This window comes from Muntiacus reevesi, chromosome 1 (genome assembly GCF_963930625.1).
Source record: "Muntiacus reevesi chromosome 1, mMunRee1.1, whole genome shotgun sequence".
Lineage (NCBI taxonomy): Eukaryota > Metazoa > Chordata > Mammalia > Artiodactyla > Cervidae > Muntiacus > Muntiacus reevesi.
Window position 1 is genome coordinate 178,253,042 of NC_089249.1, and position 27,940 is coordinate 178,280,981.

General features: G+C 49.4%; 3 protein-coding genes across 6 annotated transcripts in view; 1 reads left to right on the forward strand and 2 right to left on the reverse strand.

Moving 5' to 3' along the window:
- HDLBP (high density lipoprotein binding protein) overlaps positions 1 to 759 on the reverse strand; it is a 56,290-nt gene extending 55,531 nt beyond the window's left edge. Inside the window, exon 1 of one of the 3 annotated variants that reach the window (XM_065917209.1) lies at positions 741 to 759. The gene's annotated coding sequence lies outside the window, so the exon portion shown is untranslated. Of the gene's footprint in view, positions 1 to 70; positions 220 to 740 lie in introns of those variants that run through there. The other 2 variants (XM_065917206.1, XM_065917208.1) reach the window with 2 other exon arrangements.
- SEPTIN2 (septin 2) lies at positions 1 to 27,690 on the forward strand. Of its 2 annotated transcripts, none has more exons than XM_065917213.1 (13): positions 1 to 111; positions 7,170 to 7,199; positions 8,530 to 8,650; positions 16,239 to 16,325; positions 16,980 to 17,103; positions 18,029 to 18,163; positions 18,308 to 18,425; positions 20,416 to 20,517; positions 21,132 to 21,277; positions 21,704 to 21,787; positions 22,597 to 22,654; positions 23,488 to 23,590; positions 25,910 to 27,690. In XM_065917213.1, exons 2-12 carry the CDS (start codon positions 7,191 to 7,193, stop codon positions 23,587 to 23,589), a joined length of 1,086 nt encoding a protein of 361 aa, XP_065773285.1. In that variant the 5' UTR covers positions 1 to 111; positions 7,170 to 7,190; the 3' UTR covers position 23,590; positions 25,910 to 27,690. The 2 variants fall into 2 exon arrangements, with proteins under 2 accessions (XP_065773285.1, XP_065773284.1); XM_065917212.1 differs by lacking the exon at positions 1 to 111 and adding an exon at positions 355 to 450.
- LOC136155467 (large ribosomal subunit protein eL39-like) lies at positions 24,153 to 24,655 on the reverse strand. The gene has a single exon (XM_065917214.1). It carries the CDS (start codon positions 24,630 to 24,632, stop codon positions 24,402 to 24,404), a length of 231 nt encoding a protein of 76 aa, XP_065773286.1. The 5' UTR covers positions 24,633 to 24,655; the 3' UTR covers positions 24,153 to 24,401.
- Positions 27,691 to 27,940: the final 250 nt, after the last annotated feature.

Here is a 27,940-nt window from a genome sequence, read left to right on the forward strand (position 1 = left end):
CATTAAGCTCCATCTAAAGAAGCTCTCTTCCCCTCATTCTAGTTACCCACAAGGCAAAGTGTTACATTACCTGTTCCTCTCTTATCAGCGTAAGGAAATCAAGCTCATAAGGTAGGAACTGTGGCGAAACAGGGACGAGCCGCCATCTTGGTAAAGGAGAAGAGGCTACGCTTGACCTCCCCCCCACCCCCCAGCCTCTATATGGCCAACCGCCGTGGGAGGGGCACGGCGCCTGCGCAAAGGCGGAAACGGGGGGCGCCGAGGCTGCGCCTGCGCACTTGGGAGCTGGCGGGGAGGGGCGGGGAGGAAAGCGTTGGCAAGGGGGCGGGGCGGCGTGATGACTCAATCCGCCCGCGCGCGCGGCGGGGCGGGGCGGGGCGCGAGCTCGCGGCGGGCGCTGGGCGGGTCGGCGGAGCGGTCGGTCGGTCTCAGTTCTTCTGCGAGTCGGCGGTGAGTACGTCGCCGTGGGGCCTGGTCGCCTTGGAGGCGCGAGCTGGGGGCCGACGCTGCTGGGCCGGCGCCCGCTGCGGGCCGTGGTCGCTCGGGGAGACTCGCGGGCGGAGGAGGGGCGGCCGGCCTGGGCTCCTGGGCCCTCTCGACCCCCGGCCTCCGCCCACCTCCCCGGGCCTTCCCCCGGGCTACCCGCGCTCCCCGGATCTCCCTGGGCCTCCCCCCGCTGGATCTCCCTGGGTCTCCCCCCACCCCCCGGTCCTCTCCCGCTCCCCGCCCTCCCCGCTCACCTCTCCCCTAGTCGGTGCGAGTCCCTGGCCCTTCGCGTCCCCGGGGCCCTGGCGCGGGCGGAGGCGGCGGGGTGTGTCCGCGGGGAAGCTGAGTGGCCCTCGCTAACCCCGGGGGAGTTGTGCGGGGCGTGGTCAGCAGTGGGGCCCGTGCACCGGGCGCTTGCCGGCGAACGTGGTCCGGAAGGGATAGTGCTGGTCGGGCCGACGTGGGCGCTTCCCCCTCCCGTCCGCCCTGGCCGACAGGAACCGTGCGGGGCCCCAGCCGCGCCTCCACTCGGCGGTGGACAGGACTAGGGGGAGAAGGCCGGTGCAGCGCGGACTCCGGGGGCGGGCGGGAGCGCTGGATGGGGGGGGGGGGGGGGGCGTCTCTTCTCCTGCAGGCCCGAGGTGGGGCCGACGTGTGGCTCCGTAAGGCCTGAGGACCGCTGGTTGGCTTTCCGCCAAGTTTTCGTCTCCCCCACCTTGTTTGCGCCCCCCAGACGTGGCCGCGGGCCCCTCCACGCTGACTTGTTAGTTCCTGCTGTGGTCTTCCTTGTCTGCCCTGGTCCAGAACTTGCCTCGTGTCTGGGGCCGCTTGTCTCCAGCGTTCACTGCCTGGTGCTGGCTCTGTTGCCCCGGGTTCGGCCCAAATTAGACTTTCCCCGAAGGAGGTGTTGGCCCGAGGTCAGCCTCTGCTGCTCCGTGTGGTCGCTGTCCTACGAGGGGCAGGTGCGCGGACCTGCCCAGCATTACTCGTTGCCTGGCACGGTGACCCGCACGCAGCCAACTTTCGGAGCTCTCTGGAACGACTCAAATCGTCACGACACCTCCAGACAAAGTCAGGGCCCAAAGGAGTCCCCCATCCTGGGGGGATATGATAGCGATGGTGTGGGGTCATGCAGACCCTCTCCTCCTGTTTGTAGTCTGAGTTTCTTTTCTTGCCGGTTTTGGTAGCTCCCACTCAGGCTTTTTTTGCATCACACAGCCTCCTAACTCTCAATGAACCTTGGCAGTGATCTCCGCCACATTAACTTTATCCTAATATTTATTTTTTTCCATTCTTTTGTCCAATTTGCATTCTGACAGTTCCTAAACTAACAGTGACCTACGGAAATGGGGATGGGACCCATAGGCACGAACCTCCCTGTGTGGTCTTTAATAAATGTGATTCAGGCCCTTTTTGTACTCAACTCTAGAGACAAAAACTGCTGGAAAAGAAAAAGTTGGTTTTGTTTTTGTTTTTTTTTTCCCAGAGAGAAAAGAATGTGAGAAGTCATTTGGCGGCAGAATTGGGATGAAGCCATTTTTATCGTCTTGGTTGTCTCATTTTGTGCTAGTAGTCATAATGTCATTAGAGAAAAGGCATTTGATTGGGGGGTGCTGCTCTTGTGCTATGAAGAGCTTTTGTGGTGTACTGTCAGACCCAAAGGCTAAAATGCTAAGTGTTCCAGAGACTCTGCATGTGGGATTACAGACCCTGAGGTCCTCCATTGCAGGATCGTTTGTACATTAGGATAATGTATGGAATTATAAGGATGACATGTCAGTGAAGGGTGATTTGGAGTGGTACAGTAATTCACATAAATGCCGCTAAGCAAAGCAAGTTTATGTTGCCAGGAATCGAGTTTTAGCCCTATGTTCTCTGTCTCCATTTGCTTTAGAAGAGTTGACTTCTCCTGTGTTTTGGCATGCTATTGATGTCTGGAAGAAGGAAGCCTTGGGTCCAGGAGAGAACTTTAAGCGATTTCTGTTATTTAGAATGAGAACAACCTGAGTGCATAAAGTTTTCCTTTGACCAAATTTCTGAGGTTTGGGGATCTGATTGATCTTCTTCCAAGGTTTAAACTAACACACAGTGCTTGGCATTTTTTGTGTTGCTGGATTGAGACTTTCTCACTGATAAGCAGCTACTTAAGAAGTTCAACAGAAGAATGTTGAACTTCTTTCAACTTTCATCTTAGAGCAATCAGTTAATAACTTAAACTGTTGGGAAATCATGGTGCATCCAAATTATATTTCAGGGGGAAAAATCGTTAGTATTGTATGAAAGGAATGCATTGTGATAAGAGAAACTTGGTAAAATTAAAAATAAGACAAGTGTTTTTAAGAATTCACATCCTGTTCCAGATAGTAGTCTTCTCGTTTTCCCCATGCGTGTCCATCAAGATGAGTCTTAGTGGGACGTAACTGGTAGGGGTGATGGTCCCCTTCTTGCCTGTGGGGCAGCCCTAGTCCTGGGCTCACGTGTGCTCCAGCTCCTGGTATTATCAGGGTGCTCCCTTGAAGTTGGTCAGAGCACAGGCAGGGGCCCCGAGTTCAGTGACAACAGGCGTGCGGAAGCTCCAGAGAGACTGGGTAACAGTCCTCTGCCACTCTGGGTTGGCTTGAATCAGATGCCTGTGATAGCTGGTCTTCCTATCTGTCCTCAGGCGTTTATTCTTCAGGTGAACTTGAAAGTCATTTTATCCAGTCATTAAAGGGAAAAAAACATCATTAGGGAGTCCATCTGGGATTAGACCACGTTTATGTACTAACTTAGGAAAATAAAAATGAATTAATTTTGCAAGGCCTGTTTTCTTTCTAAATTTGTTGCTACATTTGTTTTGTTTCTACTCTATTATAAATGGCATTCCCCTCCCCCCTGCCATTTCCATTTCTTGGTATTCATCGCTAGTACAGAATAGAACTTTTTAGAACTATCTAGTATTCATAATCAAGGATGGGAACAGTGGCTGATGGGATATTTGAGGGTGTTATGTGGGGTTTTGTTCTATTTTTGTCTATGTTTGGACTTTTTCATAAGTGCTTTAAGATAACTATGGTGGTAATGGGCATCCCTTCCCAATTAGTGGTTGTAATTTAAATAATTTAGCATCTATTGTTTAGAGAATAACATTTGCCGTTGGTTTCTGAAAGGTATTTAAGCAGGTTTCTCACTTAGTGTTTTTATTAGAGTTGGTTGCTGAATTTTATCACCTTAGTCTTCAGCATATATTCACGTATGGTTTTCTCTAATTTGTTGTAACAGCTTGCATTGATAGCTGCTGTTGGTCCATTTCTGGGTTATAATTGGTAGCAAGTATTTCATTGAGGATTTTTGCATTCATATTCTTGAGCGAGATTGACCGGCAGCCAGCCCACTTGCTCACCATTTCTTCATCTGATTTGTTACTGGAGTTGTGCTGTCTTCGTAAAATAAATTGGAGTGCTTCCTCTTCTTCTGTAGTGGCTTAGGTCACGTAGGCATTTGTCTGTTCAGGTTTGGATGAAATTGAGTTCTAATTTTGTCCGGTTGTGGTCCCTTTGTCATTGGTAGATTCTTTATTCTGCTGTTCAGTGGTATTTGTCTAGTCAGGTTTTCAGTTCTTGGTTCAGTTTTGGTCATTTACAGTGTCTAAGAAATCATGCATTTCTTTGGATTTTCAAGTTTGTGGCCATCTGCATGCCTATAGTCCCTGTAAGTGTGATTATACCTTCTGTTCCATATTTTTTTTCCTTAATGGTACTTTTGAGGAATTTGTTGCAGAGAACAAGCTTTGGATTTGTTCACTCTTCTATTGGGTTATTTTCCAGTTCTTTATTTTCACTGTTCTTCAGTAATGAAAATACGTAAAACCCGGATCCCGTCTGAGTCTGTGAGAGCCTGTGCTGTGTCCCGTTCCTTTTGCATTTATTTTCTTTCCTTGGCTTTCTAGATGACTTAGGGCTTTGCTTTTGTTACCCTCTTTGACCCAAGGGCTATCCAGGAATGTTCTGAATAACTAGGAGTTCCTTTTTCTTTGTTTTAACCGAGTATGACCTGTGAACACTGACTAAAAGTAACAGTCCTCTGTCCTTGCTCATATTGTGTTTTACTAGAGCCTGTCCAATTCTGGGAGAAGCTGTTAAAGCCTTCCACCTGAATTGTACTTTCATTAAGTTCACACAGTATTTTCCCTAGTCTTTGTTCTGTGTATTTATCTGATGTAAGTGTTCATGGGTACAGGTTTATGAATGTTTTATTTTTATAAACTGTTCCTTTTATAAATGCCACACTTTCCTTTAAATCCCACCCTGGTTAATACTAACAGTATCTCTCCCTGTTCTTTGTGTTTGTACTAGCTTCATATCTCCTCCTTTGTTTTCAACATTTTTTTTTTTAAGCTCCTTTTTTTGAAGCGTGTTTCTTCCATGTAATGTACCCTGGTTTTCTGGTGTGTCACCCCCCCCCCCCAACCTGTCTCCTCTTTTAAGGAGAGAATTCACATTTAAACTGATGACTGATACTCTTGAATTTTTCTGTTTCTTTTCCATATTTTTTACCGGTTTGATGAAGTTGCTCTTCCATATTTTTCTCTTAATTTGGAAGGAAGTTTTTTTTTAGTGGCTGCCTTCCCTTTTCTTTCATTATCAGATGCTTATCTCTTTATTATCTAAAGCAAGATGTCAGCTGCTGCTTCTGCCGGGACCATCTGAATTCCATCTGACTGCTCCCTTCTCCCTCTTAAAGATCTTAACTCTCTGCTCTTACTCCTGCCCCCAACTCTGAGGTTTTGCTGCAGAAGTTTCATATTTAAAATTCTGGACTATCAACAGTATTCCCCTAGGATGCCCCTTCTATTCAAGAGATCTTAATTCAATCCAGTGTTACACAACTCCAGGTAGACCCTGGGCTTGCTCTTCTTGGGAGGTTTTTCTTCTGTTACTATTTTCTTTTCCTCCGTCGGTCCCTTTTAGTTACGGGAGGAAGTCTTGCTGCTAACAAGTACATTTCCTCGCTGTCTCCTCTGAGGCTGTCCTCTACCCACGATCTCCCTCTCTCGTTTGCCTTGTGCTCTAAGGTGTATTATATTTAGTCTTCCATGTCACATTTCAAGTCTCTACTGTGACCTTTCATTCCGTTCAGCTACCATAGTTTGAGTTTGGAAGTCATGGATTTTAGGTCCAGAAAGTGTTATTTGGAATACTGTAATTTGAAGCTCCAAAACTTTGGCCACCAGATGCAAGGAGCCGACTCAGTGGAAAAGACCCTGATACTGGGAAAGATTGAAGAGATTGAGGGCAGGACGAGAAGTGGGCATGGATGAGATGATTGGATGGCATCCCCGACTCAATGGACAGGAGTTGAGCAAACTTCGGGAGATAGTGGAAGACAGAGGAGCTTGGCGTGCTACAGTCCATAGGGTGGCAAAGAGTCGGATACAACATAGTGACTGAACAGCGACAACTTGCATCTTCATCACAGTGATGCTGTTTTCTTGGTTCAGATCGTTCTCCTCCCTGTTAAGCTCATCCTGGAGGCAGGGAAAGAGGGAATGCTTAGGGGGACCCCTGTCTTCTTACCCTGGGGTCCTCACACCCACGATCTGTTCCCAGGCTCTTCGACGATGCCTTTCTGGTTCTCCCTTCCAAGGAGCTCTTCATCACCTGCTTCTCTGGTTGCCCAGCATTCTTCTGTCTTGTAGGTTTGCGTTAGTTCTGCTGCCCTGGCTGAAGCGTTTTGGGCCGCCTGGATGGAGCTTTACCTGTCTCCTTGGTCAGCAGTGGTCCTTCCTATGTGCTCGGCTCACCCAGCACTCCCCCGACTCTCAGTGATGATCTGCCCTAGGAAGAAGCACTTTACATCCTCCTCCTCCCCTCCAGTTGGCTTTTCAAGGGCACCTGGAAGGGAGAAGCGAGGCTCTGCCCTTGTCTTCTGTGACATGGCCTCGGAATCAGAGTTGCAAATCCTAGCTGTCTTAACCTCACTTAACCATTTTTTCCTGGCTGGTTGGGACCATTTCCATTCAAAACGGAAACTTTGTGCAGTATTCAGACATGAATGTATCCATCTGGGTAATATGGAGAGGCAGGAAAGTGAAAGGAGTTTTCTGAGCACCGGAAGGAATCAAATGGGACTGCATTCACATCTCTGACTTTGTTACCAAGGCTGGCCAACACAGTCCATGTCTCCCAGGGTTCAAACCCTCAGGTATCTTCGGTCCTTTCTCCTTTACTTATAAGTGTAGCTGCTGGCTCTGTGTGCACCAGGGTCAGAGTCTAGTCCGCGGAGCTCAGGTACCCTCCCCAGCAGGCAGCAGACAGATAGGCTCCAACAGGTATCTCCTCCGTGTGCAAAGTTTTCAGAGAGAGAAAAGAAATTACACAATTCCAGAGGGTGTGGGAATTTGTCTTTTTCTCCTACTGCATATGTAGTGCCTTATGTATAAGCAGTACTAAAAAAGGCATTCTTGAGAACATGGAAGATATATATATGTATACATGCATATAAGTGGTCACTTTCGTTAGCTTAATTTTTTATACCTAATTTATATAATGAGAGGTGAAAATTTCATCATTTCTGGAAAAGTATTTGATGTAATGAGAAGCTGAGTGAAACAGAAGCTGTTAGCGCCTCATGTGTAATTGCATATCAGTTCATACTGTATTAAATATGTGTGTATGTATGAATGTACTTTTTTTTTTTAACAGATTGACGAAACTTTACTAAAGATGTCTAAGGTAAGAGATCATACTTCATCATGTATCCACAGTATAAGGAGAAACTGCTTTGTTTTCAAACCTTTTATAGTCAAGATTTATATGATTCATTGTATAACTAATGTTTGATTCATTAAGACAGTTCTAGTTTAACTGTCATCCTAAAAGGTTTGAGGTTTCTTTTTTCAGATTTTTAATTTGTTTCTAAAAGCATTAATGATGATCTGTTTAGCCTCCTTAGGTTATACCTAGCAGACTATTCAAATAATAATTTTAAAATTGTAATAATTTATCATGATGGAATTGATGTGGTTGTCAGACTTGATAAATTGGCTTATGTCAGCTCTTACAAATTAGCCCAGAGCCCTGAAAGAAGTTGATTCTAAAAGACATGCTGAGGAAAGCAGAATTTGTGGTTAAAGTTGCAAGATTATTGTTTCTCTTTGCCTTTTATTTTTAAGTCTTTGGGTATTTGTTACTGTGATACAGAAACATCATAATAATTTTCATTTTTTATGTAGGCATCAGTGTGGATCTTTGATAAGCAAAAAAGAAAATAAAAATTAGCCATAATTCCGTTATTCAAAATAACCACTTGTAACATTTGTGAATATTGTTTTTATATCTGTGTGCATGCACATGTGAATATGTTAATATATCTCAAAGGAAATACCATTCTAAATCTTGCCTTTTGCGTTTAATGAGTCTCTGTTGCTGTATCTTGATTTCTTGCCACGTTCAGTAAGCCGCAGCCTAGACTCCTCAGTGTCCCGCCCTCGCTGTGTGGCGTCCCCTCGTGTCAGGCTGTCGGGCGTCCTCTCGGTTTGCGAGTGGGATTCCCAGCAGGGCGCCCCTTGGTGGCCTGCCTCCCCCCGGGCTCCGCTCTGGGGAGCTGGCCACCGCAGGAGACAGGGCTGTTTCCTGCTTCTCCTCTCGGATGCGCCGCTCCTGACACTGGGAGTCTTTATATTGGGAAGCTGCTCTTTAGCTGAGTGTGATGGACGAAACCACTGTCAGTGGGGCCTTACTTTTAAGTTTGACTGACTCTCCTTTCACTCTGTAGACAGTTTCTCACGTCAAGATTGAAATTGTACTGAGATGAGTTAATGTATCTTTGTGTGTTGCTTAATTGCTTAACAGAAATGTTATTTAAGGTTGGCCTGTAGGTATGAAATGATATTGGATTGGTTTTTTAAATGGTTTTAAGCTTTCTGATAGCAGTGACTTTTTGGAAGTATTGATTTATGTGTATAGTTATTTGATTTGTGAAAACTAATGATATCTATGTTTGTCACAGGTTTAATAATATCTTAAAAGCAACTAATAAGGTGTTTAATTGTTCTTTTTTTAGCAACAACCAACTCAGTTTATAAATCCAGAAACTCCTGGATATGTTGGATTTGCAAATCTTCCCAATCAAGTTCACCGAAAATCAGTGAAAAAAGGTTTTGAATTCACGCTGATGGTGGTCGGTAAGAGATTCACTTGTGCCTTCAAGTTGTTGAATCTGTGGACGCCTCGCTTTCCTCCCCTTGGGTGTGACAGTGTGGCCTCCAGTGTCACAGGATTCCTCTGTGGACAGAGTGAAACACCTGGAGAATTTGGGGGAAAATTCTGTAGAGAATTTTCCTGGAGTAGAAAAGGAAAGTTGTTCTATCATTTCCTTGTTTGTATGCAGTGAGAGGGTTTGCTCGCTGTGACAGCCTCTGGAGTGCCCCCGCCCCATCCTTGCTGCCTGCTGTCCACAGCGTTTCTAGTCCCTCCCCCATGGAGCAGGGCTTCCCCGGGCAGCCAGTGGGACGTTGCAGACATGAAGACGCGTGACCTAGAGAGACTGGCCTGTGCCTCGCTTTCTCTGAAGCAGTCCCTCGGGGGGACAGTCAGTACCTTGTGGAGAAGTCCCACAGGCAAGGCATTGAGGCTCCCATCTCAGAAACGTCCTCGCCCCAGTTAGGCCTGCTGGTGACCGCCACTCCTGGCTGACATCACTGTGACCACAGAGAGACCCTCAAGCCAGAAGGCCCCACCTTAGAAACTCCCGAACTTCCAACCCAGAGAGTCCATGAGATGATGAGTGTCGGTGGTTGGTTTAGGCTTCTGAATTTTACAGTAATTTGTTGTACCTTAAAAGTAACATATATTTAACTAGAAGTGTGTTTGTTTATTTAATACTCATAAAAATAACTCTCGCTTTTTTGTGGTAGATATATTTTAAACAAGGGACAATCCTTACTCTACACATATTTTTAAATGAGTACTTACAGTCCTTTGAAATTGAGTGCTTACCTGAAATTTCTTCCTGTTATATCAGAATTCATTTTATCATGGATTATGGCATGTATATTGAGTTTTAGCATGTCCATAACAAAGTTAACTTGATGAACAGTTAATTCTCTTTACTGTATCAGTTTTTATTTCAATCTTGATAACTGCAGAATTCTCTCCAAATGCTAAGATGCCACTGGAAAAGGATGGGGTGGTCATGCATGAATGGGACAAGCGATTGTTTCCTGGGATAAACAGTTCACAAATCTGAGATGGAAAAAGAAGTGTGGGACCCTGGGCTCAGACAAGTGAGTAGTGACACGTTTTAGGAGCGTAATTACATGATGATGATGATCGTGCAGACTCAGGTATCTAGTAGGAAGAGAAATGTAGTGCAGCCTGTGACACGGTTCCTTTGCTTCATTTAAGTCAGGCTGTTCCTTGTATTTCCGGCCCTGATGGAATAACTCAGGGGTTGACAGACTTTCTGCAAAGGGTCAGAGAGTGAGTATTTAAGGCATTGTGAGCCTTACAGCTTTTGGTGAAACCGTTTTGTTTACGAGCTAGTGGGCTGGATTTGCCAGAGCACTGTAGTTTGCTGAACCCTGAAATGACTGTACTAGACCAGTCCTCCTGGTGCGAATAACCAGATGGCTGGGCAAGATATATGAAACAGCCCTTTTAAGACTTTGAACAGGGATGCAGGACTTGGATCCTTGAAAGAAGGAAAAAATTATATGAACTGTAAAGTTATCCCAACTTTCTGCCAGCCACCTGCCTTCCACAGGGAGGAGTGAGCCTAGCAGAGCAGGTGATCTCGGCTGAAGAAGACCACAGTTCGGGGGCTGAGACACAGGCAGAGTTCCAGAGACAAGACCACCTCCCTCTGCGCCGGGGCTGCCTCTCCCCTGGGGCTCCCTCTCGCCCTGGGGCTGCATGGTCCGTGTGCAGGTAGAGGGTGGGGAGCTTCCGGGAAGTCTGGCAGAACACAGCCACCAGCAAGGAGCAGAGCTGAACTGGAGACTGCCTGGAGTTGGAAGACTGGAAAGGTATCGGGAGACGTTGGAGTTCAGCCAGCCAGGGGCGAGAACACCTGTAACACCGAGGAGAGCCCTCGAGTGGGAGGAGGGGTAACCTCACGGAGAGGCTGGTCTACACCCTCCCTATCAGAACTTCTTAATGAACCATAGAAGGATCAAGTTCATTTACAAATGCTCTAACTACTTGCCAGGACAAAGCCTATCACTTATTAAAGGACATCGATGTCTAGACATCTGCAGTATAACTCACAATGCTGAGCATCTGGCAAAAAGTTGTTGGATCTACAAAGAAGGGAGAAGAAAGTAGCCCATAGCCAGGAGACAAATCAAGCAGTAGAAATAGATCCAGAAAAGAAGAAAAGGGAACTTGTAAAGATTAAAAATATATACAGCACCTGAGATGAAAAATTTTCTGATGGGCTTAACAGGTAATTCACTGCAGAAGAAAAGGGGTAATGGAAAGCATCCAAAGAACCAAGCATAATAAATAGGAAAGTGCGCCAGGACCCAGGATCAGAAGGTGAAAACCACTGATAAATGGGACAGTCTTAGAGGTAGCCAGAAAAAAGAAAAAGAGTACATGCAGAGGATCAGAGGTAAGAAAGACCACTGATGGCTCATCAGGAATAATGTAAACCCTGCAGAAGGATGGTTTAAAGTTCTTAAAGTAAAAACAGCCAAGAATTCTGTGTTCACCAAAAATAACTCTTAAAAATGGAAGTTGGAAAGAGAAGATAAAGACATTTTCTTGTAAATTAGTGGAAAGAGTTGATGAGTATCAGACTATACCATAAGAAAGGTGAAATGAAGTTTTCAGGTTGGGGGAGGAAGGGGAGAACTGGACACGGCAGGCGGGGTTGGTAAGTAGAAGGCTTCTTGCTTTCTGTTTCTTTCAGAGATAATCGATAGTGTGTGACCTGCTCGGGTCAGATGAGCAGGGTCACACAGTGGGCAGGGGGTGGATAAAAGTGTGCGGCTGTGAGCTTCCATGATGGGTGAGGTGACAGAAAGTGCTCGAAAGGGAGACGCTGGGTTAACCCTGCAAGCTGTGAACATCAGAGTGGCCACTGGAAAAATGAAGATCTGGCTGGCGGCCAGTCGGTTTGTTAAAACAGAATGTAAACAAGTCTTTAGTCCAAAAGAGAGTGGAGAAAGATGAAAGCATAGAGGAGACGAGAAGCAGGGCGGCATCCGGGCCCATGGACAGCAAGTGGGAGGCGGGCCCCACGGGCCCAGGAAGGCCCTTTCTGTGCAGAAACAAGCGAGACACAGAGGAACAGGCCTTACCACGCACACCCCGCTCGTGAGAAAGCTGAGGTGTCTTCATTCCCGTCAGACAAAGCAGACTCTAAGCCCCCGAGTAATCCCAGACATGAGGAACGTCCTATCCTAACGAGAAAGGGGGCTGTTCAGAACAGCACCGTCTTAAATATGCCTGATGCAGGACCTGACCTGGCAAGAGAGGTACGAACAAGTTTCGAACACTCCTCACAGTAACTGAGGAAGCAGATAGAAAGTTGGTCACGCAGAATGTTTAAATTATACCATCAGACCGGTGTGGTGCAGCTGCCAGGACTGCCGAACAGCTGCAGGGTAGACATTCTTTTAAGGCACACGGAACGCTGCGCAGAGACGCTCTGGTGATAAGAGTGTCAGGCCAAGCGCTGCCCTGTGCAGACGACTGCAGAAGTGGACTGACTCCTCACGAGTGCAGACCTGACACCTTAGTAGGGTGGTCGCAAGTCCTGCGCTATGAAATGGCTTGTTGCACTCAGTTCCAGTGTGATGCGGTGTACGCCTGTTCTTCAGCAGTCGTCATGCTGCACACCCATGCGGCTCGTGGGGAAGCGAACCCGCTCGGAGCCTTCCTCTACCACACGGGAGAACAGTGGTAAAAGCCGCCTTCATTTTCCCGTGGACTCTCTGAGACGAGCCCCAGAACCCACGCTGGGAAAGTGGGCCTCGGCCGGGTGCAGCTTGCATGTTGCTGTGGTGGTGGAGGGGTGCTGCCTGAGGACCCGGGAAGCGGCTGGCCATGGCCTGTGGCTGGACGGCTGAGCTGGGTGCTGTGGGAGCACTTCCCTGGCTGGTTCCGCTGGGTGGACTTGGTTTCTCATCATGTGTAAGAAATTGTGAGGTTTGTATTATGTGGAAGTTGTTCCCTAATATATCCATTGTGTTGGAACAGATTGTCAGTTTCAAAGCAAATGTTATATAGCAAGACTGCCTGTACATCCTAAACAGAGGGGGTTTTATTACAGGAATGTGTGGTTTAACATCAGAAATCAGTCACTGGTTCTGAAGGGGAAATACCTGTAGTTAGCAGTACTCTTACCGATAAAAAACTGAGAGAAACACGTAAAATCTCCTTAATTACAAATGACTTACTTGTGTATGTTAAAATCATAAGAAAACTACATAGCTACTAGATCAAAATAGTTTAGCAAGATTGCAGGTTCCCAGTGGGAATATAAAAATCAGCTTTATTTCTGTATGTTACCAACAAGTAGTTTAAATACAAGCTTATAAATATAATATCAAAGGCAGTTGCACTAATAAAATCTTTTTAAAAGACAGTACCATTTACAGTAACATGAGGTACATACTGCTTAGGGATAATTTAACAGAATGTGTGCAAGACCTAGACTGAAAATTTGAAAGCACTGCTGAGAGAAACCAGGGGAAGGCTGAGTAAGTGTGAGCTCTCACCCGCTGCCCTGGCGTGTTGCGGTCTGCGGGCGTCCACCCTCCCCAGATTGATCCATAGAGTCAGTACAGTCCCAGCCAAAATAGCAGCGACTTTTGACAACAGGAATTAACCATTTGATTCTAAAATGCAGTTGTAAATGCAGAGGGCCCAGAATATGGCAGAAACAGTCTGATTTCCAGCAGCGTCCATACAGTGTGTAAGGCAGGCGTAGAGGTGCTCAGCTCGTGGTGGACAGAAGTGCCAAGGTAATTCTGCATGGACACAGGTTAATCTTTTTCACAAGTAGTGCTGTAACAACTGCATGATTGTTTGGGAGAAAATGAACTCCAACCTCTACTTCATACTGAACATCACCTGTTCACTCAAAACCACTTGTTGACCTAGTTGGAAAGCTATAAAAGTCTAGAAGAGAACAGCTTTAAAAAGGTTTATGACTTTGGAGTAGCAGATTGCTTAGGACATGAGCAACACTAATCACAAAAGGAAATGATACATTGTGCTTCATTCAAGATTTGCTTTCCTCAAAAGGCACTGATAAGAAAACGGGCCATAGACCGAGAAAGCGCTTGTAGTATCCGTGACCCAGGATTCCTATCTGGAATATAAAAGACTTCCGCACGCTCAGTAAGAAGCCAAGTGACCCAGTTACAGAGTCAAAAGATGTGAACAGACATTTCACAGGGGATAAGCAGATGGCCAGCAAACGCACGAGGGTGTCGTCCTCTCGGGTCGTCAGGAAAGCGCCCCCTAAAACCACACCTGGACGGTCCCTTGCACCCACCAGATGGGTGCCGCGCTGGGCGGGCCTCACCGCGGGCGCAGTGGTCGAGCATGGGCTTTGTTAACAGCAGCGCACTCGCCCGGAACCCCGCAGTCCGCTCCCAGATGTCTGCCCAAGAGGACTGGCGGCACGTCGCAGACTGTGAATGTTGTGCCCACTTCTCTGGACACGCGCAGGGGTCTGCCCAGCACCAGGCGGGCTGTGTCCGCTTGTGGAGCATTGCTCGACGGTGCAGAGAAGTGGGTGACCAACCTCAGGAGCCGAGTGTGCACTGAGCGAGAGTGCCAGACTGCGGGGCGCATCCGTGCGCTTTCTGTTAGCGTGTTTGGGTGGCGATGGATTTACGCTGGTTCGCACCTCTTCTGTGTATCTGGTTTGCCCATCTCCAGGTACCTGTTAGGGAAACTCCCAGCAGAGATGGAGATACTAGTGAACGCGGGACAGAACAGGGCTGGGTGTGCTCAGAGATCAGCCCGAGGGTGGCCTCGTCCTCTGAGTTAATGAGCAGGTTGTAGATGTCACCCAAAAGCTATTCCCAGTGAAGTAGTCGCTTACACCCTTAAAGTGGAGGCTCGGCACCTAGAATCGGCCATGTGTGCTCAGACACCTGGGTTCAGTTGTCCTCTGCCTGGTCCCCTTTCCGCTGTGTTACTCAGAGCTGTCGCCGCCCAGTTAGCAACAGGGTGGCTTTGTTTGTCCGTCCCCTCGCTGCTGGGCTGCAGAGCCGCGCGGGGGCAGGGCCTCGGGCCCCCTGCTCGCTGCTGTGTGCGCCCGTGCGGCGCCCATGCGGCGCCCGGAGAGGGCGTGGCGCGCACTGGTCAGGGCCCCTGCACCTGTGGTGAGCGGGCGTCGCTGGACTCTGTTCAAAGGGTAGCTTACCAGGAGAGCATGTATTCAGTCGTATTCTTACTCTCGTGTTTGGAAAGGTTCCATATGTGATTCTGGTTTTGCCCCTTTAATGTTCCTTCTCATCTGTGAAAACTGCAGTCTAGTCAAAGTACAGTCCAAATTCCGTGTCTGCCAATTTCAGATTCAGTTTTTTGTTCTTGATATTCCCAGAGGTAATTTTCAAATCAGATGTGCGCTCCTTCCCTGACTGTGCAGGACCTGCAGAGAGGGGTTCGAGCTTAGGGCCCAGGGGCAGTCAGACAACTCAGCCTTGGGTGATGGCCTCCAGGAAAGGGATGGTGTGTGTGTGTTCCTCCTTGGAATATACATTTCCACTTTTTGGTATTTTACATCTTCTTTGAAGTTAAGTTTCAAATATTCAGAATACGTAGTTGGCAGTGGTTGAAGAGGATTTTTTTTTTAATTTTTTAAATTTTATTTATTTTAATTGGAGGCTAATTACAATATTGAAGAGGAGTTTCTAACTCACTAACTGCTTGAAGGGACGTGTGCTGCCTGCCATGGGATGTGACACCCGCAGAGGAGCGGAAAGCCGCCTGCCCTGCGTGTGGCCGCCACAGGTGGCCGCCAGCAGGGGGTGTGGGGCTGTGAGTGAAACAGGAAGGGGGAGGAGGCCTGCTCCCGCCTTGCTGGCCGGCCAGTCACACGACAGGAGTCTTGGGTGTCCCTGCGTCCCTGCCCCACCTCCACAGCTCAGGAAGCTGGGTGCCTTTGACATTGTTGTGTCTGTTCAGCTTTCTGAAATGTGGGAAGTTTAAAGGTTAGCAGAGCCCATACGTAAAAATCTACTGTGCATTCTGTTTATCAAAACATAAGGAGCCACCTCAAGTCCATTCCAGGTATTTGGCAAGAGGTCAGATGGAGTTGGTTTTCCCTCGTAGCTCAGTCAATAGAGAGTCTGCCTGCAATGCAGGAGACTGGTTTGATTCCTCGGTCGGGAAGATCCCCTGCAGAAGGCAACCCACTCTAGTATTCTTGTCTGGAAAATCCGATGAACAGAGGAGCCTGAAGACTACAGTCCATGGGGGTCACAGGAGTCGTACACAACTTAGTGACTAAATCATCACATATGGAATTATGGTCTTATGATTTCTTAGATTTCTCCAGATTTCTCTGGATTCCAACTAAGGCCTTACTCTGGACAGCAGCCTGAGCATGCAGGCTACTGACCTCAGAGTCCTTGTTCCCCAATCAGTGGGACCAGGGCGGTTGTGCCAAATCCATTGTGGTCATATGGGATGCAGAGAAGGATGTCTGTGAGGTGCTTAGTCCAGGGCAGGCCTCACGTAAGCACTCAGCAGGCAGACTATGTCGCACAGGTAACGTCATGACATCACGTTCCTTTTCATTTCAAGGTGAATCGGGGCTGGGAAAATCGACGCTCATCAACAGCCTCTTCCTGACCGACCTCTACCCAGAGAGAGTCATCCCTGGAGCCGCAGGTAGGAAGTTCCCCCGCAGCAGACAGCGCGGTGTGGTCAGGATCTTGTGCCTTAGCCTTGTTTGTGTGACTCTGGACCCAGGGCACACCTGTCGAGTAGGGACGGGGCTGCTCTACCTGGCGTGCTTGGATGCACCGTGGCCCGTCTTCCCCAAGCTTGATTTCCTTCTCTACAGGGGGTAATAGTTCCTGCCTATATTACATGTTGAATGAGGATCAAGTGAAAATGTTTGCTCGTGAAGAAACCTGCATATGGAGAAAGTTTCTGTGGGCATAGGTGTCGGCTGACCCCTGTCCCTCGGATGTGTGTCCAGCACTGACCGCTGGGCTTCATGAGGCCGCTGAGTGAGTGGGCTGTGAATCCATCAGCCTGGGCCCTAAGCCCCCACAACAGGACTGCAGTCCCGGGACAGTCTTTAATGATTCATTCATTGTTCTTCCTGTCCCAGGAAGAGAAGTTGCAATTTTCAATATTGATGTTTTTTTACCTCCACAACTGCCCTTTAATCTCAGCTACAGTGTTTCTCTTGCTGACCCTGGGTTCCTTTTTATGCAATCTTCATGTTACCTTCTGAGAACTGTCCTTAAAGAGAAATAACTACTTCTGAGTCACTTGTTTAATAATAAGAAAGTAACACGATTGCTTCTGTTTTAGAGAAAATTGAAAGGACTGTCCAGATTGAGGCTTCGACTGTTGAGATTGAAGAGCGCGGGGTGAAGCTGCGTCTGACGGTGGTGGACACCCCGGGCTACGGGGATGCCATCAACTGCAGGGACTGGTGCGTCCCCAGGGCCCACAGTGACGAGGCCATGCCCCTGCCAAGCATGTCTCCGTGTGTTTCAGTACATCATGTTCACTCACGGTTGTTGGGTCTGGGGTCACTGTGTGTGACAGAACAATAAGACAATTTAAATCATTGTAATTATAGCATTTTTAATGAGGAATTTCACACGGAATGAGTATTTTTTTCTCTTAAGAGCATTCTAGTGAGATCTGATATCATAAAGCCAACCAAACAGCAAATGCTAACATAAATAAAGCACCTTGATTTGGACCATGGCTAGTGAACAAGATATCATAGCAGTTCTTCCTCCTTTCCATATTCAAGAAGGTGAGCTCTTTTAAGAGAGTTGCTCCAGACCAAGTTTGTCTTAGCTGGCTGCTTGTTGGCGATGTTTGCACAGTGAGGAAGTGAGGAAGTGGACTGTGAGGGCCGTCTGGGCCGTGCCCCTTGGAGAGAGCACCACCTTCACTGTACAGCCTCTCCTGGTTCTCATCCCACTAACACAAGGCAGCAGCTTTCCAGCACTCACGAGGAGTGTGGGAGGGGCAGAGGGCTTCCCTTGTCTTTCTCCTCCGCCTGGGGTTCTTCCCTCCCTCCTGCAGCCACCTCCCCAGCTCATCTGTTCTCCACCTGTCCTGCTCCCACTCCTCCCGCTCCTATCTGTCTCCTGTCAGTCTGCTCAGGCTCTCTGTAACCTATTGCATCCCGGCTTTCGACCTTCAGTACTTAGAGGAAATGATTCTTGGCACAGTTTCCAGAGGCCACCAGGTCGCAAACCCAGGAGTCAGTTTGTTTCCATCCTGCAGCTGAGGCAGTAAATCACATCTGCTCGAGGGGCGGGGGCTGGAAAAGCTTGTCTGTCTTTGCAGTCAGGGGTGCTGCCTCTGGTATCCCGTGATCGTTAGCATCTGTGTTTCAGCTTTAAAACAATCATCTCCTACATCGACGAGCAGTTTGAGCGGTACCTGCACGACGAGAGCGGTCTGAACAGACGGCACATCCTCGACAACAGGGTGCACTGCTGCTTCTACTTCATCTCCCCCTTCGGACACGGGTGCGCGGGCGTGCCCCGGGAGCCGGGCCTCCGGGGCGGGGCGCTCTCCTCACACGCTTCCCCCCGGAACTGTGTGCTTTACTTTAGAATGGAAATTTTGAGATGATTCTGAGAAAAAATTCTCCCCTTAAACATGACTTTCAGACTGAAGCCATTGGATGTTGCGTTCATGAAGGCGATCCACAACAAGGTGAACATTGTGCCTGTCATCGCGAAAGCCGACACACTCACCCTGAAGGAGCGGGAGCGCCTGAAGAAAAGGGTGCGCGCTGGGCTCCGGGGGGCGGGCCGGGGCCAGGGCCGGGAGCCGTGGGCACAGAACAGGCCTGCCCGGGGGCGGGCCGGGGCCGGGAGGGGGTCACCGCGCAGGCCTCCCTGGTGCTGCTGCTGCTGGCACCAGCACGCGTCTGCGTTCTCGTGGTCGTGTAAACTTAGAAAGGAGATCGATGTGCACTGTACTTTTCAAAGAGTCTACGTTTCACTCAGACGAGTTGGTAGCCGTCTGCCTCTCTGGAGCCTGGGTGTGGGCCTCCCCTCCACCCGGGACGGCTCTGAACCATTGCGTGTTTAGGGTAGCCATCTTCTGAGATGTGGGGGACGGTGTCTCGTTCCAGTTTGCCTTTGCCCAGTCGCTGGTCTGAGTCTCTTTATGGCACTTGAAGTCCATTGGTGCGTTCTCTCGGGTTTTAGAGCCTTGCTGCTCTTGATTGCATTTTTACTGACTCATAGATACTCCTGTATTTTTACACGTTGATTATTGTGTTCTAAATGATTTCACCTAATGTGACCTTTGTGTTTTTGTGTTTCTCCTGATGTCTTCTGTCAGCCTTCTCCTTCATTGTCTTATATGCCTGCCACTTTTTTAGAAAATATGCAGGCCCTTGGAAAAGCACCTGAAAACTTAGGCATTTTTATCCTTGACAGGAAATAGTTTAGTCACTCACACTTGAGGGAACTTCACCTTCATAGGAGATAAATTTCAGACATGCATTGGAGAGAGCTGTCAGGGTTAGAATGCCTTATATCTCTCTCTGATTATGTGTACAGAGCTCTTAGGTCTTAATCTCAGCATCTGAAATAAAATGTAATCTCGGGCTTTTCCAGTCCCCTCTATTCTGGCTTCTCTCCTGTGCCTGTCCGCACGCTCCTTTCGCTGGTCTGAGAACCTCTGTCCCCAGACCTCTGTCTGCCTCTCCCTCCCTCTCAAAATGGCTCTTGTCACCCAGACTGAGCCCGCGCGATTAGTGTTGATTTATCACTTTCTTACTCCTCTCTTCCAGTTCTGGGTGGCCTGCTTACTAGCTTTGCTCTGTCCCATCCACAGCGTCAGCCTTGTCTTGTGGGGCGGAGGGCAGAGCAGCTTCCTGCTGCCTGCTCCGCTTCTCCATCTCAGCGGGGAGGGAATTAGCAGTCCTGAGCAGACCAAGGCCAGGATGCAGGGAGGGCCTTTCCTTAGATCCTGACCTAGTGTGGACAGTGAGCTCATCTGAGGTCTTTGACCACGCAAGGCCCTTTAGTCGCATTAAGGAGGAACAAGTTTGGGAGTGGGTTTGAAGCAGAGCTGCTTCCTGCTGCCTTGGCCTGTGTTCTCTTCCGTTGAGGGCCCAGATTCTAGCGTGAGGGTAAGCAGAAGGCCAGCCTGCCCGAGACCTGTGGAGTGCCCAGCATCTGCTGGGGCTTGGGGGCTGGGTTTCTGGGAGACGGACGGGTGAATGCATGGCAGCTCCCACTCCAGCCCGGGTTTTCCCCTGGGCAAGTCAGCCACTTGGTTGGTAGTTGAGACTGTGAGCACTGAGCACTCTGCCTGTTAGATGAAATCGAGCCCCTTGAGCCCTTCCCGACATTGGGAGCTGTCCACTTGTCAGCCCGTCACGCTCGGCCCTGCCTTCCAGCCCTTCTGGATGCCTTGTTGCCCTCTGGCCACTGGCAGGTGTCCTCCCAGCCCCGCCGGGCGGTCCCCTCTCCAGGCTGCTTGCGTGCAGCACGTCTGCGGCTGCGTGGGGACGGCCGTCAGTCTGCAGACGCGGCAGGGCCAGGGCGGGTGCGTTCCTGTTATTATTCTGGGCAGAGGATCCCTCGGAGTGCAGGCCAGCCTTTCCAGCGGTTTGTAAGATCATTTGAAAATGGTTTTCATCAGTAGGATTCTTACTGACATTTGGATAGTTCTGACTTGTTTCTAATCTGATGTGTTAAACTTGACTGAAACAGTCTGCGGTTTGCTACAGTTGCTCCTGGTTTGGTCATCCTTTCAGATTCTGGATGAAATTGAGGAACATAGCATCAAAATCTATCACTTACCTGATGCAGAGTCGGATGAAGATGAAGATTTTAAAGAGCAGACTAGACTTCTCAAGGTAGGTACTTTGTTTCCAGATGCACAGGGTCCATCACTCTTACTTTCCTGGTGTTGCTATTTAGTCGCTAAGTTGTGTCCAAGTCTTTTGTGACCCCTTGGACTGTAGCCTGCCAGGCTCATCTGTCCCTGGGATTTCCCAGACAAGAATACTGGAGCGGCTTGCCATTTCCTACTCCAGGGGATGTTCCTGACCGCAAGATTGAACCTGGGTCTCCTGCATTGACAGGTGGATTCTTTACCTCTAGTGCCACCCGGGAAGCCCCGTTTCCTGCAGTCACTGCATTTAACATGGAGACAGCTAGCAAAGGGCCCGGTTTCTAGGGGCTTGACCTCTGCGGTTGCCCGGGCAGGTTCAGTTACACGAGTACTTTTGCTTTTGGCATATTTTGGCATAGCTGTCATCTAAAGCGTAGAAACCTTCTGAAGGTTTAGTTCCGTACACCTGTCCCCCGGGGAAATAGCTGCCACTTGCAAGTGGAACGTGTGCCTTCGGTTTTGCAGTGAGCCCTGCGGTTGGCGCAGTGCGCACGTTCTCTGCTCACGACCCTGTGTTTCCACTGAACGTTGGGGTTCCCTGTGTGGAGCCAGTCTACCCCGTGTGTCTCCTTCTAGGCTAGCATCCCTTTCTCTGTGGTTGGATCCAATCAGCTGATTGAAGCCAAAGGCAAGAAGGTCAGAGGCCGCCTCTACCCTTGGGGTGTCGTGGAGGTGGAGAACCCGGAGCACAACGACTTTCTGAAGCTGAGGACGATGCTCATGTAAGTACCATCTGTTTCCCGTGGCGGCGCCTGGCCTGGAGAGCGGGTTTCCCTGCACTCCTGCGGCGGGCGGTCCAGCTGGTGCGGAGGCCCGCCCGCCTCTGACTGCCGCAAACTGGCCTCTCCCTCCGGGGCCTGCACTCCTCAGGCCCGGACACCCTGATGGTTTTCTCCGCGGTGACAGTGACGCCTCCCTCTGGTATAAAGGTTAAGCTTGCGGAGTCAGGAGTGTAAGTCCCTTCGGAGGAGTGTGCTCCGATTGAGGCGGCGCTTGCCTCGGTGGCTGTCCCTCTGACCACGGGCGGTGGTCTCCTGTGGGAGGTGTCCCGGGGTCTCGTTCCTGGAGTGTGCGTGTGTGCATGACCAGGGGTCGCCCGCAGGTGGCAGGCGCGTGTGGCCCAGCCCGGCGCCTCTCTTGTCTTGCAGCACTCACATGCAGGATCTCCAGGAGGTGACTCAGGACCTGCACTACGAGAACTTCCGGTCTGAGAGGCTCAAGAGAGGCGGCAGGTCGTTGCCCCAGCCGCGCTGTCCCCTCTGCCCTGTGCGCCCCGCTCAGCTGACGGCCAGCATCACCATTTGGTTTCCTGCCTAAAGCTATCACCACATACTTGTTGCTAGTTTAATCACTCGTGGGGCTGGGTTTGTTTTCTATTTGTTTTGCCTATTGAAAGGTGTCTCTAATCATTTCTGTCAGGAACAGTTCTAGATAGTAAGACCAGAGACTTGTGTTGGGTCCTTTTTCGATAGAAGGTCCTTTGTACCCACGTATGAGGTGCACTTTAGAGATTAAGGTGTTTTTAATTTGGGGACCAGACATTAAGAAGGGATTTAGAGGCAGCAGGAGCATGCTGTCCAAGGACCGTCAGGCCGTGCGCCGTGCAGCGGCCAGCGGACTTGTGTCTGTGGGCTCAGAGGCCTCCACGCCCGCTTCTCTGCCTGGACACTTGTACATGTTCCTTTTACAGTATGACGGCTGTAGTCTTTGTTCAGAACTTATCTTAGAAACCTACTCTTCAGATAAAATCCGCTATTTTTTGACTAAAGTTGGAAGTGTTACACCCACCCACCCCCACCCCAGCTTAGAATAAGAAAAATGTCTTGAATTTTCCATTTTGTGTTTTCTTTTTGATCTTTTTTTTCCCTATTCATTCATGTTGTTAGTCAGAAAAATAGTTTATATGATTTCCAATAGATTTTTCTCAGAAGTTGTATTTCTGAGAAGTTGTAAAGTGAAATTTTACTTTGGGTATCTCTCATCAGAAATGACCACCTATTTTTGTCATAACATTATACTTGTAATTTCTTTCAACTCTTAGGAAAGTAGAAAATGAGGACATGAATAAAGACCAGATACTGCTGGAGAAGGAAGCTGAGGTAAGTAGAAAACTATTGTCGTTTTTAATCTTCTATAGCAATTTAATGGAAAAACTTGGAAATAGAGTTTAGTAACATGACTGATTTTTATAAGGTTTAAAAATCAGCAATTTTCATATACACAATGAAAATATAACGACTGAAAATGTCACTCACCGTCATTAAGAAAAATTTAAGGAAGACGTGTGACTCACACAGGGAATGAGACAAGAAAGCTGCCCTGAGAAGTGAATCCAGAGTCCGAACCGACACGAAGCTCTAGGAGGCAGGGTGCAGGCGAGGACCGCGGTCTCTAGCGCAGCACACTCCCTGCAGAGCCTGTCTGCCGAGTCCCCTGAGGGCCCGTGACAGGGCGACTGCCCGTCCTGGAGACCGGGTGTGGAGGCGCAGGGCGCTTGTGAGGGGACAGCGGGATGGTCCCCACGGGAGTGGCCAGGCCTCGGGCCCCTCGGGGGTGTTCCCCATGGCGGGGCGGCAGTTGTTTCCCGCCTGTCTAGGTGAAACTCTCTCATGCTGTTTCTCCTTTCTTGTTTCTTCCGTTTCTTGGTCACTTTTATTTTTCATTTGAATTGCCTGTTCTTATTGTGTGCTCTGTGTTCCGTTGAGACCTTGGTCCTTTCACTGGCTGGTCAGAATCGCTGGGAGTTAGCTCACGGTGCTGTAGTCACGGGCCGGTGAAGGCCCCGGGCTCACACTCCCCTCTCGGGTCTGCACAGTCCAGGCCCTGTGAAGGCCCTGGGCCCCGGCCCCTCTCGCCCCATGTGTTCGCTCGCAGGGCTGCAGTCACAGCCCCATGAAGGCCCTGGGCTCACACGTCCCTCTTGCATCTGCAGCTCCGCCGCATGCAGGAGATGATCGCGCGGATGCAGGCGCAGATGCAGCTGCAGCTGCAGGGTGGTGATGGTGACAGCGGGGTCCACGGGCACCACGTGTGAGGTACGACCCGGCCCGGGTAGCATCCGCGGGCCCCTGAGGGAGGGTGGCTCCCAGGAGACCGCGGCTCCCCACCCCCTGTTCTAGTGAAGGGCAGCCGTGTTTTCTGAGCCTGGAAGCATGGTCAGCAGCTGGAGTGGGAAGCTGAGCTGGTCCTTCCTGTGTAGGGAAGAAGGCCGCTCTTCCCTCCTGGGTCTCCTCTACCTGGGACACCTCACTCCTGCTCTCAGACCTGTGCAGATCCCCCACCTGCCTGGAGCTCACGTCTGACCCTGCAGCACGGGGCTCAGTCCCAGCCTGGGCACAAGTCTGCCCCCACTTCAGATGCCAGTCACAAGTTGAGGTTGTCAACTGCACTCTGACAGACTGGCTAGAGATTAGAGGTTCCCACCCCACTCATACCCCTACAGGAAAACCTCCGAGTTCCTAGATCACATTTATTAAGGGTAAAATACAGTACACAGATGAAGAGACCTACAGGGTAAGGCCTGAAACGAGTGCGGAGCTTCTGTCCCCGAGGAGCTGGGTCTATCACCTTCCCGGTAGGGGTGGATTCACCCCCGAAAACTCTCCAGACTCCTACTTTAGAGACTTTAATATCTCAACAATAGAAGAAAAATTGTGTATTAAAGTAACTTTTATTGGTCACACAGTTTGAAATTTATTAAAGCTCAAACTATTTTCAAAGAGATTTTTGGCAATAAAAGCTTTCCCGTGTTTCTCACTGAGCCGCATGGACCGCTAGTGAGAAAACAGGACGCATCCGGAGCCAGGCGTCCGTCTCGCGTGCACTGCTGAGATGGCAGTGACGTCCTCACTGCGGGGACCGGGCGTTGGTGTGCAGCTGACGTGACACAGCACAGTGTGTGCCAGCTCCCGTGCGAGGTTCTAGTAGACCCGGCTTGGCGCTCCTCCAGGGTCTTCTCTCGGAGGTGTACCCGATCTTGTTAGCAGTTTTCACTCGAATCCATTGAGGAATGGGACGACTCTGCTCTTGTTTCTTGGCCAGGAATCTCTTGATCCTGAAAGTCTTGTGAGAAGACATGGTGAGGGGCAAACTCAACCGCATGTAGGATGGTGGAGAAATAAGCCAGCGAGAACTTACTGGAACAGCTCAGGCAGAGCAGACGCAGAGGCGGGCCGAGGGGTCCCCCCGAGGGAGACTGCTGGTCTGGCCCTCGCCACTGCTCCGCCCTGCCCGCTCGTCGTCAGTGGGTCCAGGGGCGTGGCCGGGCTGTGCACCTCCCCGCAGTGTCCTCTCCCAGCCCCTTGCACAGGGAACGCTCAGAGCTGTCCCGGCAGTGACTAGCTAGCTCCAAGAGGAGGGAGTGGACGTAAAGTCAGAGCCCAAGGAGGAGGAGTACGTGGGATCGGGGGGAGGCCAGCCTGGAGGCCAGCCCGCTCCCTGGAGGAGCTGACCAGGGCCAGACAGAGTGCCCGCTGGCCCAGGTCTAGGGAGAAGCTGGGATTTGGGCAGAGGGTCTCCAGTGTGGTTAGGGGCCTGGGAGTGTAGAGGCGTCACTCACGTGATGTGACGACGTGAGCAACTGCAGGCTGAGCTGCCACATTGCTGGACCAGTGAGAGAGAAGGCAAGGGGCCCTGAGGTTGAGCCCCTGTCGGGAGTCTCCACAACACACAGGTGATGAAGGACCTGGGTGGGGCAGGTTGGGGCACTGATCACCGCATAAAGCCCTTGCCCTTGGTGGCTTATTGGGAGAGGTTTCAGTTGTGAAATAGCCGCACAGAAAGACAGGAGTAGGCAGGAGGGTGCGAGCGCTCACTTTTAGAGGGAGCGTCCAGGGGGCCCACCTGGGTCAGGGGATCTGCTTCTCCTTGGTCGTCACGTTGGAGCCTTGGGAAGGTCCCATTTCAGCAGTGAGGACGCTGGCGCTGTGGCCACGCCTTGTCAGCTGGCGGGCCTTCTGACGCCACGGGCAGTGCTGCCCAGGCAGGTTTGCGCCTGCCTGGGAAGTGGTGGGAGGAAGAGGGGCCACGGAGCGCCAGGGCTCACCTGGGGTGGGAGGGAGCCATCAGTGTTGGCTCACGTTCTCTATCCTGCTGGTTCTCTTTCTGAAGCTTTATGGAATCATGAGAATTCCACTTTGGGTACATAAAACCGGTACATTTCTGTGTACTTTTCATCCCGGTTTCCAAGAACTTTGTAAGTGAGGTTTTGCTTTTAGTAGACACTGTGGTTCTCGGGCCCACCGTCTGCTCAACCTTTGCCCTTTGTTAACAGAAAAATCCTGCTGGCGGTGGTCTGAGCAGCGGGCAGGGCATCACTCCCATGTAAACGTGTTTGTTGTGTTTTGTCTTTCCAGGAATCCCTTTGCAAGATAAATATTCCGATGAGTAACACAGCTGCGTGTTTCAAGACTGTTGGAGGGGTGCCTGTCCACATTTCACAGTACCTGTGCCTGAGAATTTAATTTTTTAAAAACTTTCAATGTGTTATTTTGTATGAAGTACCTTAACATTTGCATTCATTGTTATGTTATACTTTATATTTTGTGAGGTGAACTGTCCATTTTCCTTCTTCTTGCATTTTAAGTAACCACTGACGCTAGAACTGATTCCCAGGGACCAGTCAGCACATATAGTTAATAGTGGAATTTGATTTGACTGGCCTAACCAACTAATCGTGATTTACTTCTAGAACATTCAGATTTCCGAGAATGTTCCTGAGCAGTAGAGATGAACACAGAAAGATGAGCTGCCTGGGTATGAGGCCATTTCTCACCAAGCCATGGCACCTGCTTCCCTGCCTTGCTTTTATTTGACCACAACATCCAAAACCAGTTTTGCTGCTATAACTCCATACTGTTAATTCATCTGCACATTATCTGTTTACCAAATGAAAAGATACCTAATTAGATACATGTTTATACTTCAATAGCTTTTTTACAAACAGGCTGTTAGGGGTTAGTTTTTTAACAAGTCTTTGAATTCTGAGGTCATTTTTTAAACTGCTATGCAGAGAACTCGCCACAAACCACGTTCTATAGAGTTTGCCACGAAAACCCATGAGCTGCAGTTTCCATGTCACAGCTAAGATTCTCACCTATGTGGTGAGAGTCAGTAAACTATTTGTACTCAACTAGATTTATAGCATAACTTTTTAAGGAAAATTAACAGTTGATCTGTGCAGAAGCCTGCCTTTTTAGACTGCACTTGGCATGTTTTCTGTGACTATGGTGTGGAAGATGCACCTCGGCAGGGGCATCACGGTTCCCAGCGCGGTTCTCCTGGTTTGGCTTCACTTGGACTGACCCCGTTCTGAATGGTTTTCAGGCAGATAGCAGCGTGTGACCTGTCCCGTCCATTTTTAGCCGCCGTGGTTTCCTTCCTTACATGTTACACAGACTTGTCCACAGGGGACTTGAGAGTGACGGCTCTTGCAGACTTGCTCCGTGGGCTGGCTGATGGTCAGCACTGTGCCGCCTGGTTTCCTGTGCCCGCGGTTGATCGGTCATCAGAAGTGACAAATGGAAGGAGCCTGGAGGGAGTGGGTGCTGGCTCAGCATTCTCATTCCACTAAAGCACGAGGGGCTGACGTGGAGAAGCACTGAGCTCCAGGGCTGAGGACACCCAGAGAGGAAAGGGAGATGGTGACAGTCGCCAGGTGCACTGCAGACCGTCTGGTGTTCTCCCAACTGCCCTTTCACTGTTGCCTAATTGCGAGTGGTCAAGAGCTATAGGTTTAGGTACAGTTTTTACCAAGAAGTGTTCCATGACCTTAGGGGTACTTCCATGCAAGGCCAGTTATTTGGGTTATTTTGGCATTTATTAACTATGCTAGTAAAAGCTGTTTTTTAAGGGGGGCGGGGTGGCAGTAAGTGGTAGATGTAATAAGCCCAGTATAGTCTGCATAGGGCCAGCTGCCACCTCATGGATGCCTGGGTGTGGGTGGACCTACACTTTCAAATTCCCTTTTGTTTTTCTGCCCCGTCTAAATACTTTTGCTAATAGATAATTGCTCTTTAGTTACTAAGAGAGAAAACTTTACCTATAAAAATGTATTTTGAAAACTTATTTTACACAGCAATTTTGTATCCACTGAAACTAACCTTTTACCAATAAAGCACTATTGTTTAGATATTAAGTGAGTAATTCTCATTATTGGCTCTTTACAAGGTAAAGGTGTAAGATTTTCTCAAAGACTCAGAGAAACTTCTGCATTTCCTGTGTATAAGAAATGGGGAGGAATTATTCGCAGGAACATCAGTACATAACAGCGCTGTACTGGCGAGCCCAGCTGGAAAGAGGGAGCCACGAAGCCTGGGAAGAAAGGATTTACCAGGGAACTGATGGTCTCCTTATAGTGAAGGTCTGATAAAAAGGGGCTCTAGTGA